Source organism: Arvicola amphibius, chromosome 4 (assembly GCF_903992535.2).
Source record: "Arvicola amphibius chromosome 4, mArvAmp1.2, whole genome shotgun sequence".
In the NCBI taxonomy this organism is placed as follows: domain Eukaryota; kingdom Metazoa; phylum Chordata; class Mammalia; order Rodentia; family Cricetidae; genus Arvicola; species Arvicola amphibius.
Window position 1 is genome coordinate 43,196,490 of NC_052050.1, and position 18,256 is coordinate 43,214,745.

General features: G+C 43.4%; 1 protein-coding gene across 3 annotated transcripts in view; it reads right to left on the bottom strand.

Moving 5' to 3' along the window:
• The window catches only part of Fam222b (family with sequence similarity 222 member B), a 53,840-nt gene that overhangs the window by 6,763 nt on the left and 28,821 nt on the right, over window positions 1-18,256 (bottom strand). For 2 of the 3 annotated variants that reach the window (XM_038327696.1, XM_038327697.1), the window contains one exon: window positions 3,714-3,835. In XM_038327696.1, coding sequence (XP_038183624.1) covers window positions 3,714-3,795 — 82 coding nt within the window. In that variant the 5' untranslated portion in view covers window positions 3,796-3,835. Of the gene's footprint in view, window positions 1-3,713; window positions 3,838-18,256 lie in introns of those variants that run through there. The other variant, XM_038327701.1, reaches the window with a different exon arrangement.

Genomic DNA, 18,256 nt, shown 5'->3' on the forward strand with positions numbered 1-18,256 from the left:
AGGTCATCCTGGGTTAGAGGAATGTCCTGTCTCTGAAAACTAACAAAAGGAGCAAGAAGAGTCTCCCATGCAGAATTACTGAATAGGACAGAGAGGCCCAGCAGGTAAAGTTCTTACTCTTTGTGCAAGTCTGGCAACCTAATTTAGATTCTAGGAATTCAGGGTGAAAGGAAAGATCAGCTCCTGAAAATTATCCTTGAACTTCACAAATGTACCACAAAAACATGCATGGATCTCCACATATACCTGTACAAGCACACGGACACTTCATACAGAAACACAAGTAGCAGTGGGGTTGTGGTGGCGCACACCTTTAATCCCAGCACTCAGGAGGCAGAGACAAGCGGATCTTTATGAGTTCGAGGCCAGCCTGGTCTACAAAGTACTGAGTTCCAGGACAGGCTACAAAGCTGCAGAGAAATCTTGTCAAACAAAACAAAACAAAACAAAGCAAAACAACACAAAACAAACAAACAAAAACCTCACAAGGTAAAATAAAAACTTAAAAATATATATGTGGGGACTGAAGAGATGGCTTAAAAGCACTAGCTGCTCTTCCAGAGGACTGAGTTTGGTTCCTAACACCCATATAGCTACTTACAACATGCGCGCGCGCGCACACACACACACACACACACACACACACACACACACACACACAGAGTATTCTTCTTATTTGGGAGGCTAGGAAAGAAGGATCACTGCCCAGGAGTTTGAGACCATCCTGGGCAACATAGTGAAGCTCAAACTCAACAAAATAAACAAACATATATAAAAATTGTAATAGAGCACCTAACTCACAGTAATTGCTTTTCCACTAGGGGGCATGCCGATATCTGAAGAAATCAAGTCACTTCAGTATTTGTTCCAGGCCCTTCCAAGGCTCTGTATGCAGAAGGTAAACTAAAAAATGATATGTTAGGTGCTAGAAAGATGGCTCAGTAGTTAAGGGCACCAGTTGCTCTTCCAGAGGATCCAGGTTCGATTCCCAGCACCCACATGGCAGCTTGCAACCATCTGCTACCCTAATTCTTGGGGATCTGATGTCCCCTTCTGGCCTCTGTGAGCATCAGGAATGCAAGAGGTACATAATAGACATATGGGACAAAATACACATATACATCCAATTTTTTAAAAAGCTAGCATGCTAGCTAGGTGTGAGCCCAACACTTGGGGAGGTAGAAGCAGGATCGCTTGGGATGCTTAAGTAAGACTCTGAATTAAAGCTGGGCATGGTGGCACATGCTTTCAATCCCAGCACTTAGGAGGCAGATAAAGGTGGATCTTTGAGTTCAAAGCCAGCCAGCCTGTTCTACAAAGCAAGTTCCAGGACAATCAGGGCTACACAGAGAAACACTGTCTTGAAAAACAAAACAAACAAATCTGTTTCAAAACGAACAGAAACAGAAAAACAATCTAACAACAAGAAGGACAACGAGAAGACCTTGACTGTTTCGGTCACTGCACCGACTGCTGTGATGAGCCGCTGCAGTATCCTGTGCTGAGCTAGAAAAGTGAGCAGATGGGCTTGGAGTTAAGGAAAAAGAGAATCCAAAAATTACAATTCCTGGGAAAAGATGGGTCAGGAGAAAAATCAAAGTTACAAAACAGAGTTCCTAAACAGCTGCAGACTCTCAAAGTAAGGGACACCATGGCACATACAATCTTCAGATGTCCAAGAGGACATCCACCTGACCCAAGTATGCGCTCCACCAGCCACAGACCCCCTTGAAACTGACATATGTCTTAGGTTTGTTTTGGCTTTGAGGCAGAGTCTTGCTCTGTATCCCAGGATGGTCCTGACTAGCACAGCCTCCTGCCCCAGCTTGTCAAGCACTGGGATTACAGGGGGCACCCCCCTTCTGAGCAAATCCCCCGTTGGTATCACTGAGCACCCTGTCGTTGTATGTTATGGCTCCAAGTGTATTTCCTCTTAGCTGTGTTCTGAGTGTGCTTGTTGGGATATCACAGAACACAGATTTATCGCCCAGTCACCACCAGGACAAAGTTAGGGCTGGAGGTCTATCGTGTGGTTGAGTACTTCCGGAGCATGCCAGGGACGGAGGGTGGGAGAGAGAAACGCTCCTTGAGGAAGCTGGCACAGCAGGACCGACTTCCAGAGTCAGACAGCCACAGCCCTTCCATCAGACAAATTCAGACCCAGTGAGGGCGAGTTTTCTGCTTTTTCAAGGACGTGAGGTCTAAGTAGGTGTTTGTTGCTGCTGATTTCTTTTTGGGGGAGAGGGGTTGAGACAGGGTTTCTGTGTAGCCCTGGCTGTCCTGGGACTCGCTCAGCCTGACTCTGCCTACCAAGTACTGAGAATTAAAGGCCTGTACCAACATGCCCGATTTATTTGGTGCTGAGAACAAATACAGGGCTTTGTGCAAGCTAAGTAATAAGCATTCCACCAAACTGAGCTACACCCTCAGCGCCAACTTAATTTTACTTTTTTGTTCACTTTTCTGAGACTGGGTAGTCCTCACCAGCCTGGAACTTGCTATGTAGACCAGGCTGGCCTTGAACCCAGATATTCGCCTGCTTCTGCTTACCAAATGGTGGGAATTAAACTTGTGTGCCACCATGCTCACCTCTTGTTTTATTTTTACACATGGTTCAAGAGCTAAGCTGCCTAGATGTTCTTGAACTTGAGATCTTCATGCCCCAGTCTTCTGAGTGGCTGACTTCATACCAACCGCTGGTTATAAACTGACTGCTCCACGCTCACCTGGTGCAGCTTCCGTGTGCTGCTGTAGGAAATGTGACTGAGACAAACTACACTAGGCATGCTGTCTATGGCTGCTTCTGATCTACAATGGAAGAGCTAAGCAGACGACACACAAAGCTCAAAATATTGGCTTCTGGCACTTACAGAAAAAGTTTGCTAATGGCTGCCATGAAGGACTTGGGTAAACTGCACAGCATTAAAGAAAGCCCCATTGCCTCACCAGCTGCCCCGTTTCGCTCTAAAAAGGTTTATTCCAAATTCAGGGCTGTTTTTACTTAGACACTATTCATGTAAGAGAGAGTCAGAAATAAAGACTATTTCCCTCGCCTATCATGTAGTACAGGGACAGAAGTCGGAAGCTGGGGAAAGTATGAATTACAATGCTCTGAAAGAATGAAGTCAAGACACGAACCTAACAGTTCTCAGAGGTCCAATCGGGCGGGACATAGACAACCACACCCAGAGAAACCAAGGAAGTCGGCTCCTGACCCCTGGGGTAAAGTTTGTTTCTAGGAGCAAAAGTCATGCTGGCTCACGGGGCAGAGAGCAAAGCCAAAGAGAGCTGTCTGTTTCCATGACAGACCATATTCAGAGATCAAGAAATCACCAAGAGTGTATACAGTCACTTTAGAGACACAAAAGTGAGCTGGACAATGAGTTTTCAGTCAGCTGCTCTCGGGGTTCAAAGGGAACATTTCTTTGAAGGGTCCTATGATACACATCCACTGAAGCGCCTTGTGGCTTTGCTGTGCAGCAGAAGGCTGTCAGTAACAAGTTCATACACACTGGAAACTGTAGGATCTGAAAGTATCTCGCACTGCTGACAGACAGGGCCTTTGTGCCTGCTGTCCTGCAATGTCAGCTCACGAATATCTTGGAAGTACCAAAAGTCATGGTCAGTGCATCACAGACATGATGCTGAGACAGCCCTCATGTAGGACAAAACACAGAAGCACACACCCTTCCGTGGGAATCCAGCCTACTTACATTTCTGAAGTCCAGTGTTCATCTGCGTGTGAGAAAGAAGCTGAAAGGGCAGGTCACCTGGCCCGGGTAGACAGGCTAGCATGGCAGACCAGCATCAACACAACACGGGGCAGCGGCTCACACTGTAATGAACAATAAAGAATAAGGTCATTGGTCGTAGGGCAGCTTCTTCAAGGAAGGTACAAGGACATCTGATATGGGAGGCAGAGTGCTAAGTATGGACAGATAAGCAACTTAATTAACAGCATGCTGGTTAAAACTTACCTAGAAATCTGTCTGTAGCAGCAATTTACTCTCAACCATTAACACAGCAAAAGTGACACCGCACTCGGAACACGCGTGAGTGAAGGAATAAAACGGGGCGAGAGCTAGCAATGTAAACACACGTCTTTGTAAAGCTTCCAGGTAGGGCCAGAAAGATAAAAGGAAGGCACCTCCTGCCAGGCCTGATAATCTGAGTTCCATCTCCAGATCCCACATGATGGAAGGAGAGAACTGACGTCTGTGGCGCAAGCACCCACACCCGTTCACACAAGTGAATGCTTAAAACAAAACAAACCTCCAGGAAACTAGCCCTGGTGAACATACACAGAAAAATTCCCCACAAAAATCATCTGCCACAACCAAGTGGGGTTTATATCAAGGATGGAAAGATGATTAGGCACACATAAACCTAGAGATAAGACGAACCACATCAATCACATGAAAGACAAATTATCCTCTAACAAAACTCAACATCCTTCTATGATAAGACCCTCCCCACAGATGGCGGCACACACGGAAAGCCCTGCACTACACAGGGTGACAAAGGAGAATCATGACTTTCAGACTAATCTGAACTGCAGAATGTGAACTTTTCTCAAAAACAACACAAAACAATTCAGGTATAGTAGAAACACCTCAAATAAAACAAAGGCCACCTATAGAGCTCCTATAATCCCAGCACCACGGAGGTAAAGGCAGGAGGGTGCTAAATTCCAAGCTAGCCTGTACTACCTACCTATATTTTAATCTCTTATCAGATAAAAATGAATGTCCCTAAAAAAATGTAAATAACCAAGTTACACTGGTTGGAGACAGCTAGTCCAGGTTTTACATATATGTTCATTATATCACACAATAAGCTTGAGTTCTGAAAGCCAGGTTAGGTGTGTGTGGTGCTGGAGCTCATAAGATTTCTTAAGCAATCTAGGAAAATGACCAACTACTGAGATATATCACCAGCCCTTGAAATATATGTTCTATACTAACATAGATACAAAAGAAAACCTTGCAATATTAAAGAAAGCTTGGCTTTTAGGGTTCATTTATGTGAGTCGCTTATCAGAACAGTGCTAACATCCAATAAGCATTTACCCTTATGCTCACGCGTTATTTAGTTGACTGTGGTTTGGCTGATCAATATTCATAACGGCTGAGTAACCCTGTTCCAGGTTCTGGTCAACTATACCCAAATGAGGAACACTGCACACTTCTGATGTCTTCAAAGTTATAAATGTTCCATTAGTCAACCAAGACACACAGGGAACTCCAAGAGACAGAGTCACCTCTCCTACCACTACGCTGAGAACTACAACTGCATTCCCATGAGTAAATACTCAGTGCTTTGTTTCTGCATTTAAAATGCAGTCATTTCATTCCTCATCTATAACATGGCAGGTCCTGAAAATAAAGAGATGTCCTGGTCCTGTGGTCTCTGAGGCGGTATCTATAGGCTCTCCTGCTATTGCCTGGCCCTGAAAACTACCTTAAGACTACAGATGGAGCCAGGCGTGCTTTTATTCCAGAAATTTTGAAGCAGAGGCAGGTGGATCTTTGAGTTTGAGGCCAGCCTGGTCTACATAAGGAGTTCCAGGACATCCAGGGCTACAAAGAACGATCCTGTCTTGAAAAACAAAACAAAACAAAAAAACAAAAAACCAAGGGGGGAAAAAGACTGCACACAGTTAAGATACATCTCCACTCTTCTGGTATAGGCAGAACAAAGCTTATGTATGTCTGAATTAAGTCTGTTGGTTTTCCTCCGGAGAAAGTGAAAAGCAGACACTATGAGAAACTTCCTCCAGGTAAGACACAGGCTGGATTCTTGTCATCTTCCACAATGTCCTGCGGAAGGCGTCAGACTATGCGGATGAAATATTACTCAAGATTACAATCGTGTAGCACTTGATTTTCAAGGCTCCTAGTCCCCCATGAAAAGATGCTGGATGACAGAACAATCATCTCCGCGGAAGCCGAGGCTGGCAGACAGCCTGTGTCTTCAGTTCTGCAATGAGATCTCAGCTACAGGGCTTCACCTCTAGGAAAGTACTCCAGCACCTAACTCAGTGCACTGCTAAAACTCCCAGTGGTCGGTACAAATGAGAGAGACAGAAGATGTTTATGTTTTAGGATATTTAGTCTTTTTGTTTTATTTTGTTTTTGAGACAGTCTTACTATCTAGCATTGGCTGGCCAGACTGGCCTTGAACTCATAGAGATCTGCCTAATTCTGCCTCCATCCATACACATTAAAGGCATGTGCCACCCAGAGTCTTTAAATAGGCACTGACTATGGCAAAGAACATCAGACATCAGGCAAACAAGTTGTTTTATTTTTTTGCTTTTTGAGACAGGGTTTCACTGTGCAGCGCTGTCTGTCCTGGAACTAGCTCTGTAGACCAGGCTCTCCTCAAACTCAGAGATCCACCTGCCTCTACCTCCTCCACCTGCCTCTACCTCCTCCACCTGCCTCTACCTCCTCCACCTGCCTCTACCTCCCAAGTGCTGGGGTTAAAGGTATTAAAGCCACCACTGCTCAGCCAGGCAGGTTGTTTCTAAGATTTGTCCTTTTTGTTTTTAAAATTCTGTGTGTGCATGCATGGATATATTCATGTGAGTAAAGGTGCTACAGAAGGCAGAGGTATCAGACCTCCCTAGACCTGGAATTAGAGGCAGTTGTGAGCTACTTGACACGTGTGCTAGTGATGGATCCTCTGGAAGAATGGCAGATGCTCTAACCACTGGGCTATCTCTTCAGTCCCCAGACAACGTTCAAGAAGCCTGGTGTGGCGCATGCACTACAAAGTCAAGGCAGGAGTACTGTTGCAAATTCAAGGCCAGCTTGGCTTATACATCAAGTCGCTAACTTTAAGAAGGAAAAACGTTCCTCAGTACAGCTACAGGCTATGTAATTTTATGGATTGCAGTCATAACCTGAAGTAAAAAGGGCCTTCACAACCTTAGCAATCGCAGGCTCTGGCGAAGAGGTGTTTGGAGGTCAGCAACGTAAGCTGCACTTTTATAGCCTTTCTGCTTCCTCACAATGGCACAAAAGGCCAGAATTCCACAGGCAACTCCCTTACCGCGGTCACTTCACCAGAAAGGACGGCGTCTAATCCAGTCTAGATGTGACTTCCAAGTATGAAGGGTGACAGAAAGGTCACTTGGAAAGCTTGTTCTATTCTAAGCACACAACTCACAAGGTGTTACTTGCAAACAGCTTGGACGCCATTTTGAGGTTGTGGGTAGCCATGTGTCTAGGCCCACGGCATCTATCATCACACCCGATGATACTCCAGTGCACAGGCACCTTCCTGATCTGTGCTGGAAGTGTCTCATCAAAGCCGGGCGGTGGTGTGGACACCTTTAATCCCAGTACTCAGGAGGCAGAAGCGGGTAGTCCCCTAGTTCAAGGCCAGCCTGGTCTACAGAGTGAGTTCCAGAATAGCCAGGGCTGTGAAACCCTGCCTTGAAAAATAAGGAGCCAGGCAGTGGCGGCGCATGCCTTTTAATTCTAGCACGTGGGAGGCAGAGACAGGAGACAGGGAGGAGAGTTTGAGGCCAGCGTGGGCTACAAAGTGAGTTCCAGGACAGGCACCAAAGCTACACTGCGAAACCCTGTCTCAAAAAAACAAAAAAAAAACAAAAAAAGAAAAGAAAAATAAGCAAAAAAAAAGGAAGAAATGTTTTATAAAGTATACCCCTGGGTTTATAAACATTTCGAAAGGCATTTGTAACCTTTTATAAACTTTTATTTTTGCTATTTAGTAAGTAATACTGATTCTCACTGCACATAAAAAGGCTGTTTATCAAAACTGCAGAGTTGACTTAAATGAAACAGAACAGATGCTGAAGACTTATGAATAGCTCAAAAAGAAAGGACCTACAGGAACACTGAGTGTGTGCCAGAGGGTAAGGGTATGACTCCTACCAAAGACACTGGTGGAGAAATATAAACAACCACTAAACATATAGAAATAGTACAACAATCTAGTAATTAAAAACAAAACAAAACCAAACCCTAAACTTTGGGCAGTGACATACTCCTGTGGACCTAGGCCAGGTTCAAGGCTAGCTCCAGCTACATGCTGAGCTAGAGGTTAGCCTGGACTACATGAGCCTCTGTCGAAGAGACAGGAGAGAACGGAGGAGGCAGAAGAGGGAGGGATTTGCTGGTTGGTTTCTGTCAACTTGACACAAACCTACATGTATCTGGGAAAAGGGAATCTTAACTGAGAAAAACATTTCCAGAAGATTGGCCTATAGGCAAGTCTACGGGGCCATGTTCTTGAGCAAGCTCCAGGACAGCAGGGCTACAACAGGGAAACCCTGTGTGTGTGTGGGGGGGGGGGGGGGGGTGGTGGAAAAGAGAACATTATAAAATGAGTAGGCTGGGTGCTTGCCTAGCATGCAGGAGGCCCAGCACCAAACACCCAGCATGGCGTTTCACAACTCTCATCTCGGCACTTGACAAGTGAAGAAGGATCAGAAGCACAAGGTCATTCTCAGCTGCACACCAGGTGGGAAGCCAGGCTGGGTTACAGGAGACTGTCAGTAAACAGTAATATACCTTTAGAGCTGAGGAAGCAGAGCTTTAGCATCCTACTGATTTTAAAAATAATCAAAAAGTTTTCCTTTGTACTTAGGACAGAACTTAAAATACAACCAGAGACCAGCCTGTTCTTGCAAATTACTATAATCTTATAATTAGCACATACTGCTGAGAATGACATTTAGTTCTATCTTGGTCTAGTCTCCTATGATAAACAGAAGTGAACTCAAGGGTATGGTCTCAGAATGTAAAAAACATTAAGGCTTGTTTCTAATAGATTCTTTTAAAATATGACTCTACATGTTTGAATTGTGAGGCAGATTTCTGTAACATTCTGACCTCTTGTATAAAAGAGGTCTGGACAAAGAAATAACTGTAGTGCAGAGAGGGAATAAACTGTGTCATGGTGGTCATTAAAACCCATCAAGTTCATACTCCAGCCTTGGGATAACTGCAGCCAAAACTGACTCAAAGTAATTATCCCTGCTATCTGCAATAAAAGTTAATTGGACATAATTGAACTAACGCCCTAGTCGGAGGGAAGCTGCAATTGGCAAAAAGCCCATTTCTCCCACTCCTTCTATCTGACAGCAAATGAAACTACTAATGCTAATTGTGGACAAACACGAAATTGCTCTCATGGTTCCCCCACTGCAAATTACTCAGCATTTCCAGCTAATGCCCAGCATGTTGGGCTGGAAGAAAAATCCTCAACCAGTGCTTCTTCTGAGAAAGATGAATTTAATGATAGCCAACTGCATTAAAGCTAAAGCTTGCTAAGAACTGTTAAATTCCCCCTGAACGACCTAAGGAAAGCAAGCATTGTGGGCTTATCCCCATGCTCTAAAGTTGTGTGCTGTATGCACTCTATGCCCACCAGCATGTTCTAGTAAATTATGCAAGGAGGCTGGAGAGGTGGCTCAGTTAGAAATGCTACTGCCCTTGCAGAGGACCCACATGGCAGCTCACAACTCCTGTAACTCCAGTTCCAGGGGACCTGACAGCCTCTTGTCTCCTTGTGCTCCTGCATGCACACAGTGTACATACTCATGCATATACATAAACATAACTTAAACATTAATTAAAAACAGAATTCAAAATAAATTCTTCCCTGTTTTTTCTTACATTTTATTTGTGAGTGCACATGTGCCATGGTGTGCATACAGCAGGTGAAAAGGCAACTTGGCCCCTCTTTCTGTCTATTTTTCTTCCATATATCCTTGCTGGCACTGGGTGAAGTAGGTCGTCCACACTCGCCTTGAGCTTGCAGGGATGCTGCTGCTTCTTCATTACATACAGCCTGTGCACTTTCAGGTATGAGACATCCCAACTAGCTGACCCCGCTCAGGTACAGAAGTTTAAAAAACAACAAATAAACAAAAAATCTAAATGGTGGTGGTGCACACCTTTACTCTTAGCACTTGGCAAGCAGAGGCAGGCAGGCAGATCTCTGCATTCGAGGTCAGCCAGAGCTACGCAGAGAAACTTGGTCTCAAACAAACAAACATAAAAATCAAACACACAAACAAGTCAAAGTGCTACTCTCCCCCACCCTCATTTTTTTGAGATGGGATCTCTCTAGTAGCCCTGACTACCCTGGAACTCACTCTGTAGACCAGGCTGGCCTCGAACTCTCAGAGATCCACCTACCTCTGCCTCTCAAGTGCTGGGATTAAAAGGTAAATTTCTCCAAGGGATGAAGAAATTGTTCGGCATTTAAGAACACTGACTGTTCTTCCTGAAGACCAGGGTTCAATTCCCAGCACCCACATGACAGCTCACAACTGTAACTCCAGTTCCAAAGGATATGACACCCTCACACCAATGTACATTGAATAAAATAATTTTTTTTCTTTTTTCTTTTTCTTTTTTTTTTTTTTTTTTTTTTTGGTTTTTCGAGACAGGGTTTCTCTGCAGCTTTTTTAGAGCCTGTCCTGGAACTAGCTCTTGTAGACCAGGCTGGCCTCGAACTCACAGAGATCCGCCTGCCTCTGCCTCCCGAGTGCTGGGATTAAAGGCGTGCGCCACCACCGCCCGGCTCTGAATAAAATAAATTTTTAAAAAACATTATGTGCCACCACAACTAGCCCTTAGTGCTACCATTTTAAAAAAATATTTTTATATTTATTGCTGACAAAACACATTTTGGTTATATTCAGAAAAATCTGTGTGTATATACATGCATGGCAGAGTCAGAGAACAAGCAGGAGTCAGTTCTTTCCTTCCACCAGCTAGGTGTAGGTACCAGACATGGAACCAAGGACATCAGACTTGGCAGCAAGTGCCTTTTACTCATGTGCCCTCTCCTCCTGAATATGTTTTGTTGTTTACTGAGACAGATCTTGTTACATGGTCCAGTCTGGCCTCAAAGTCTAGGGAGCCCTCCTAGGTTTGCCTCTTGAGTACTGGGATTACAGACATGTCCCAACAAGCTCAGTTTCAGTATTACTTTTTCCCTTGGAAAACTCCAGACCACTCAGGTTTACATAGCAAGTTCCAGAACAGCCAGGATACATAGAGAAACCCTGTCTCAAAATGTAATAAAAAGTGTGAAAAAAATCAATCAATCAAACAAACAAACAAACAAACAACAAAAAACCAAAACAAAAAAATAGTGTGAAGAGACAGCATGACCTGGCAACTCTTACAAAGGGAAATGTGTAACTGGGGTGGCTTACAGCAGAGGTTCAGTCCGTTGTCACAGTGGGACGTGACAGCACATGCGTGCGCAGGCATGGTGCTGGAGAAAGCACTGAGAAGGAGCTTGATCCAAGGGCAACAGGAAGTGAACTGTGTCACTGGGCATAGTTTGAGCATAGTAGACCTCAAAGGCCACCCCCACAGTGACACACTTCCTCCAACAAGACCATACCTAATCCAACAAAGCCACACTTAATAGTGCCCCACCCCACGGGGGCCATTTTTTTTCAAACCACCCCAGTATGAGAAACCCCCTTATGAATTATTATACAAGGAGGCCTGGGACAGGCTATTGCTCTTTGTAGTACATCAGGGCTAGACAGCAAGTCCATACTGCTGGCAAAAATTTCGGTTACAAGACAGAAAAATCAAGATGGAACTGACCTGAAAACTTCCTCCCTTCTGGCTAGAGCTGCCACAGTGCTATAAGGTGCTATGCATGCTGAGGGGAGAAAAGCCATCAATGGCGACCATACAATCTACAATATCAACCAACCAAGCAAGATACGCCCCTTGTACAACGAAGGCATGAAGGTTAGGTTGTCAGTGCTTTCGGACTAGATTTGGGACTTGCTCCACAGGAGGGAGTAAGTCTGATATTGGAAACCTATTAAGAAGCCCATGTTTGATGAGTCGTAGGCCCTAGCAGGTAACCTATAACAATGACTTGCTAAAAGACCTTTAAATGTTCTGTGTTTATACACACAGTCCTTCAACCTCCACCAGGAAAGGTTCTTCTGCAGTGAGCAGCAGTTAGTGAGGGACTCGTAACTACCCAGAATGCTGAGACTAAGTGCACCGGGTGCTCAGCCCCAGACAGTGCATCAAGCCCTCATCGCAGAAGAGGGGTCCTGTACAGATGTAAGAACCAGAGGACGGTAGGAGCGTGCAAATAAACACCATGTTCTACGAGGTCCTTGCCCTTGTGAATCCTCTGCAACTTGGTGACCTGCCCAAGATCAAGCCAACAAGATTAGTAAGTGTTCCAACAGGCAACATTAATTGGACTCAGTGGGCTTTAAAAGAGAAAACATGAAGTGGGGAGGGGGCCTGTTGGGGATACATGAGATGGCAAGACGGAAGAGTAAAGGAGGGGAGTGCATCGTTCACACGTAAAAAATACCAAAGAATACATGAAATACATTTTATAAACAAAACAAATTTTGCCTTGTTATCATTAGAAACATGGGATGCTGCTACTGCTGCTGCTGATTATTAGGATTTTTCAGGACAGGGTGTCCCTCTGGCTGTCCTGGAACCCACAAAGACCTACCTGTCTCTGCCGCTCAAGTGCTGAGATTAAAGGCATGTACCACTACAGCTGGCAGATGTTTTAAGCTTTTGATCTTTGCTTAAAAATAAAATAAAATAAAAATACTCCTGAGTTAAAATTAGGTGACAGAGTCCTAAAATACATATAAAATTTGGTTGTTCTTTCCTAGTCATCCATTAACCATGTAGTCAACAGTTCCGAAGTGCAGCACCGCTGAATGTTATATGTTACTCTCGTACTATGTAAGGCTTCTAAAATTAATGCAAGTGCAGCTTCAGAAAAGGGATCTTGAACAAATGTTTTTTTTGAGATGCTATGAACTGCTCTCAGGACAGACAGAATGAACCTGAGACCAACTGGGGCAGACCCTGTGCTGGTGCCATGAGAAATGGAGAGCAAGCCAGCAGGTGGTTAATCAACAAGTCTTCTGAGAATACTGGTCACAGAGCAGAGGGAGCTGGAGGAATTTAAAATGAAGCCATGCTACATATGGCAACCTTTGCCTGCTATACTAGCACTTGGCTGTTTGTTTCTTTTTTTTTTTTTTTTTTTTTTTGGTTTTTCGAGACAGGGTTTCCCTGTAGTTTCTAGAGCCTGTCCTGGAAATAGCTCTTGTAGACCAGGCTGGCCTCGAACTCAGAGATCCACCTGCCTCTGCCTCCCGAGTGCTGGGATTAAAGGCGTGCGCCACCACCGCCCGGCTTATACTAGCACTTGGGAAACTGAAGCAGGAGGGTCCTAAGTTTGAGACCAGCCTAGGCATCAGGGCAAGACTCTGTCTCAAACCCACAAGATGGAGTTGATTGTGCAGCTCTTCAAAAAGAAACTAAAAGCCAAGAGGTTATGAGGAAAAAACGATCTTCTACACTGCTAGCTGGTATCAACTAAATGCATTCCAACTGAGCTCCCGTCAGTTCGTTAGATTTGTTTCATGGACATATACCACTTCAAAACCAGGTGTTAAAGGTAGAACATGTTAACCAATTTGACAGAAATGAATATATTCTAAATAGACACTTAGTTATCAGACCATTAAAGCAGTGGGCCCCGAGGAAGTTGGAATTTCCTCAGGAATCTCATGAAAATCCTGGGCCAGGTATCACAGAAACTCTTCTCTACAGAGGAGATTATAAATTTAGAGACAATGATGGGCCAATGGTGTGCTGTACCACACCTTGATCAAAACTGGACCTACAATCTCACTTCAGGATCCAAGGACAGATATATGGGGTCACCAGATCTCTTTGGCCTTTTTCCCAATGTGGTGGCTACACTGAATAAATCTCCCTTTTCTACTTTTTAAATTTAAATATATATATGTAACTTCTAATATATATATATCAGCTGCAGAATATTTAAACACAATTCTGCATAAAGGGAGGCGAGTTATCTGATGTGAAATAAAAGTATAATCATACCTGAGAGATTTAAAAATTATTATAAGTGAGGGATCTATGACCAGGCAGTGGTGGCACACGACTTTAATCCCAGGACTCGGGAGACAGAGGTAGATCTCTGTGAGTTTGAGGCCAGCCTGATCTACACACATAGTTCCAAGACAGACAGGACTGTTTCACAGAGAAACCCTGTTTTGAAAAGCCAAAACAAGGGGGGGGGGGGGGAGGAAATATAGAAATTATAATATATTTACTGAAGGTAAATAGCCTGAAACAAACACATTTATAAAGACATCAATCACTTACTGAGTCACCTTATATCAGGTGTACCAGGTGCTGTACTAATACTGTATATTAGGAATACAAAAGTTGTTAAAAAAGAAAAAAAAATCAAAGATGTCAGGTGTAGATGTAATAGTAGTGGCAGACAATTTTAATCCCAGCACTTGAGAGGCAAAGGCAGGAGGTCTGAACTAGAAGTCAGCCTGGTCTACATAGCAAGACACAGGACAACCAGGGATACACAGAAAGACTCCAGCGCACGTGCGCGCCCATGCGCGCGCGCACACACACACACGCACACACACGTTCTTGTGCTCACAGGTGAGCACTAGGTGAATGTTAAAACACATGGAGTTGTCTCTTTAAAGGAAGAGATGTGTAACTTGTTTACCACCCAGAAGGCTGGGGTCAGATGTGGTTAACAGCCTGGTGACCTTTGCACTATCTGTGTGGCCAAGACCACACTGGATCCTCCCCCAGATACTTATTCTGAGCCTGCAGATCTATAGAACCTCTTTAAGGAAGATATTATATGTACTTTACAAAGGGTTTTAATGTAGTCATGTCTTAAGCACTTTTTTTTTCTTTTTTCTTTTTCGAGACAGGGTTTCTTTGTAGCTTTGGAGCCTATCCTGGAACTAGCTCTTGTAGACCAGGCTGGCCTCGAACTCACAGAGATCCACCTGCCTCTGCCTCCCGAGTGCTGGGAATAAAGGTGTGTGCCACCACCGCCCGGCTATCTTTCTTTCTTTTGATTGGTGTCCTGACCTTTGTATTCCCTTGGCAACCAGAGGGAAACAAACAAACAAACAGCATCTCAGGGTAAGACAGGAAGCTTTTACTTGTTGATGTATTTTTTGCAGGGCCGGGGATGAAACCTAGAGCTCTGGGGAGGATAAGCATATGCACGCTTTTCCTTTGAGTTATTATATTCCTGTCTTTAAATAATTTCAAATAAAGTTTTTCTACCTTATAGGAGAAAATAGTTAAAAATCCAGAAAAAAAATCAAAATGGTAAAATGTTTGTAATTCTAGTAATGAGGCTCAGGCCTGCAATCTCAGTTACTCAGTAGACTGAGGCAGGAGGATTGGAAACTCCAAGAAGGGAAGATTCTAACTCAGAAATCACAGTTCTATGTCTGACCTTACTACACTGTCTGGATATTGGCAAAGCCTTGGTTTTCACTACCTTGGGAAATCCCGAGAATGGAATTATTGAATCATTAGATGAAAACAAACCTAGAAGTTTAAAAAATTAATTTATAATTTATTTAGGTTTTTCAAGACAGGATTTCTTTGTGTAGCCTTGGCTGTCCTCGAACTCACGGAGAGATTCACCTGCCTTTGCTGGCATGTGTCACCACTACAGGTGTGTGTCACCTGCCCAGCTTAAAGTAAAAATATTTAACTTAATACCAGAAATGATTCTTGAGCTAAAGAAACTCTTGGTTTAACCTATTCTGGGTTGTTAATACAATTATATTATAAACACATTTCATTTTGAAGTATGATTTGTACTCGTTACCAAAGAACTCCTTCAAGGCAGACCCAGGCCTTTTCATTTGTCTCATGAATTTGCAAATCATGAAATTTCTCATTAAGCAGAGGGCTAAGATTTTGATAAAAAAAAAAAAAAAAAAAAAAGACTGCTCAGTGCTCACAGAAAAACAAGGTTGGGGGGAATGAAGCAAAGGCTTGCATTCTAAAGAGTTAAAAAACTTGATTTATTTGGTCAAAGAAATAAGAGATAAATCTATAATGCAAAGGTAACTTTGGGGATGGACAGATGGCTCACTGGTTAAGAGCACTGACTGCTCTTCTAGAGGACCTGGGGTTTGATTCATAGCACCAAGATGGCAGCTAATAACCCTCTACAACTTCAGTTCGAAGTGATCTTACACCCTCTTCTGGCCTCTGAGGACACTGGGTATATCACAGTACACAAACATATATGCAGGCAAAACTCCCATATGCATAAAATAATCTCTTTTTTAACTGAAAGGTAACTTTGTCTTGAAAGGCTCTAGCAATCCCATAATGTATTCAGTAACAAACATAGTCCAGGTAATTAATTCAGTGGCCTCCTCTTCTCTCACTGACAGACTGAACAGCTTTGAAGATAATCTCTCTCACTCTATCAAGACTCAGTAGGCAGATTCATTATTTATACCCTCAATTGTTTACTGTCCTATTTTCCCATCCATCCAGGCCCAAGGGCAGTGTTATCATTGGCCTGTTTCCAAAATGAGTATGTAGCTCACTGTCTCACCAGCTACAAAACTAGAGATGTTCAAGCACAGTGTGATCTAATAGCACAGAGCAACCTCATCTGCCACCTGACCCCAAACACAAATTCCTTGCTTAAGTGAAATCTATCTATCACTATGGTTGGCTGTTTACTTGATTAAATTATTAATTACTTGTTTCTTTATGGTCTCTACATAGCCCAGGCCAGGCTCAAACTTAGAATCCTATCTTAGCCTGCTGATCGCTAGGATTACAGGCAGGCAGACTGGCTATTCTGAGGCACTGAATAACACATATACACATACTCAACAAGCTTTTATTTTTAATTAACCTTTATTTTATGTGCATCGGGGTTTCTGCCTTTATTCATGTCTAGGTTGGATGACCTAGAACTGGAGTTACAGACAGCTGTGAGCTGCCATGAGATGCTGAGAATTAAACCCAGGCTCTCTGGAAGAGCAGTCAGGGCTCTTAACCACCCTTTTTTTGTGAATCAGCAAAAATTCTTAAAAGGCAACATCATTAAGAGAATGCTTTCTGTCTCTCTCTAAGCCGCACTCTACAGCAGCATCCCCAGGTATTTTTTTTACCTATAAGATTTTCTTACCTTGAGTAAGTTTTTCCCGGTTCCAAACTTTATCACGTCCAAGCAGATTATTATGGGAATTAAGCAAAGCCACGGGTCCAATGCTTCCTTCCCTTCACCTCCCTTGAGACTTTATACTTCACACATTACACTAAAATCTCCCTTTAAAGAGAACATAAGGCCTTTTTAAAAAAAAACATTCTAAGCTGCAAGTCACAGAGATAAACAGAATGGATATAAATACATTGCTAAAGAAAATTCAGTAAGTTACTTCAATTTCAGCAGCACTGTCTCTTCAACCAGTAAACAAGTCAAAGCTTTGCATAATTGTTTCCTTGAAGATAAATCTGAGTTTCCAAGCCATTTAAATGATACCTGGAGACAAATGCAGATACACCCATTAGTAGTTCTATACATAGCCTCTTGCCTCCAGGGAAAAATTCTTTGGGGAACCCCAACTAATTTGCACCATACAAATCACTGACTGCACAATCAGACAAGAAAACAGGCATGCAAGATCTGGAATATAACTCAGTTAACAGAGTTCCTCACCTACATGCACTGCAAAATTAATATAGTAAGAAAAGACTGGCAGAAGGAGCAGAGTTCGAGACCAGAGGAGAGGAAATGGCTCACTGGGTAAATTCCTTGCTGTACAAGCATAAAGACGTGAATTTGGGAGCCAGGCATGATGCACACCTTTGACCCCAACACTTATGAGGCAAAGTTCCAGGCCTGCCTGGTCTACATAGAAGCAAGTTCCAAGACAGACAGAATGACACAGAGACCCTGTCTCAAAAAACAAATAAAGCAAACAAACAAACAAAAGTAAATAAATAAACTTAAAGTCAAACAACGAAATCCTGAATTTGGGTTCCCAACAGCAGAGAATGTCTATAACTCGGTGCCAGGCGGCAGAAACAGGCAGATCTAGGAGGAGGAAGGGTGGGAGCTTGCTCTGCCCAAATCAGCAAGATTCAGGTCTAGTAAGAATACCTAACTTGGGGCTGGAGAGATGGCTCAGTGGTTAAGAGCATTGCCTACTCTTCCAAAGGTCCTGAGTTCAATTCCTGACAACCACATGGTGGCTCACAACCATTTGTAAAGAGGTCTGGTGCCCTCTTCTGGACTGCAGACATACACACAGACAGAATATTGTATACATAATAAATAAATATTAAAAAAAAAAGAATACCTAACTCAAAAAAAAAAAAAAAGGTAAAGGAGCTGGAAGGCTCAATGGCTA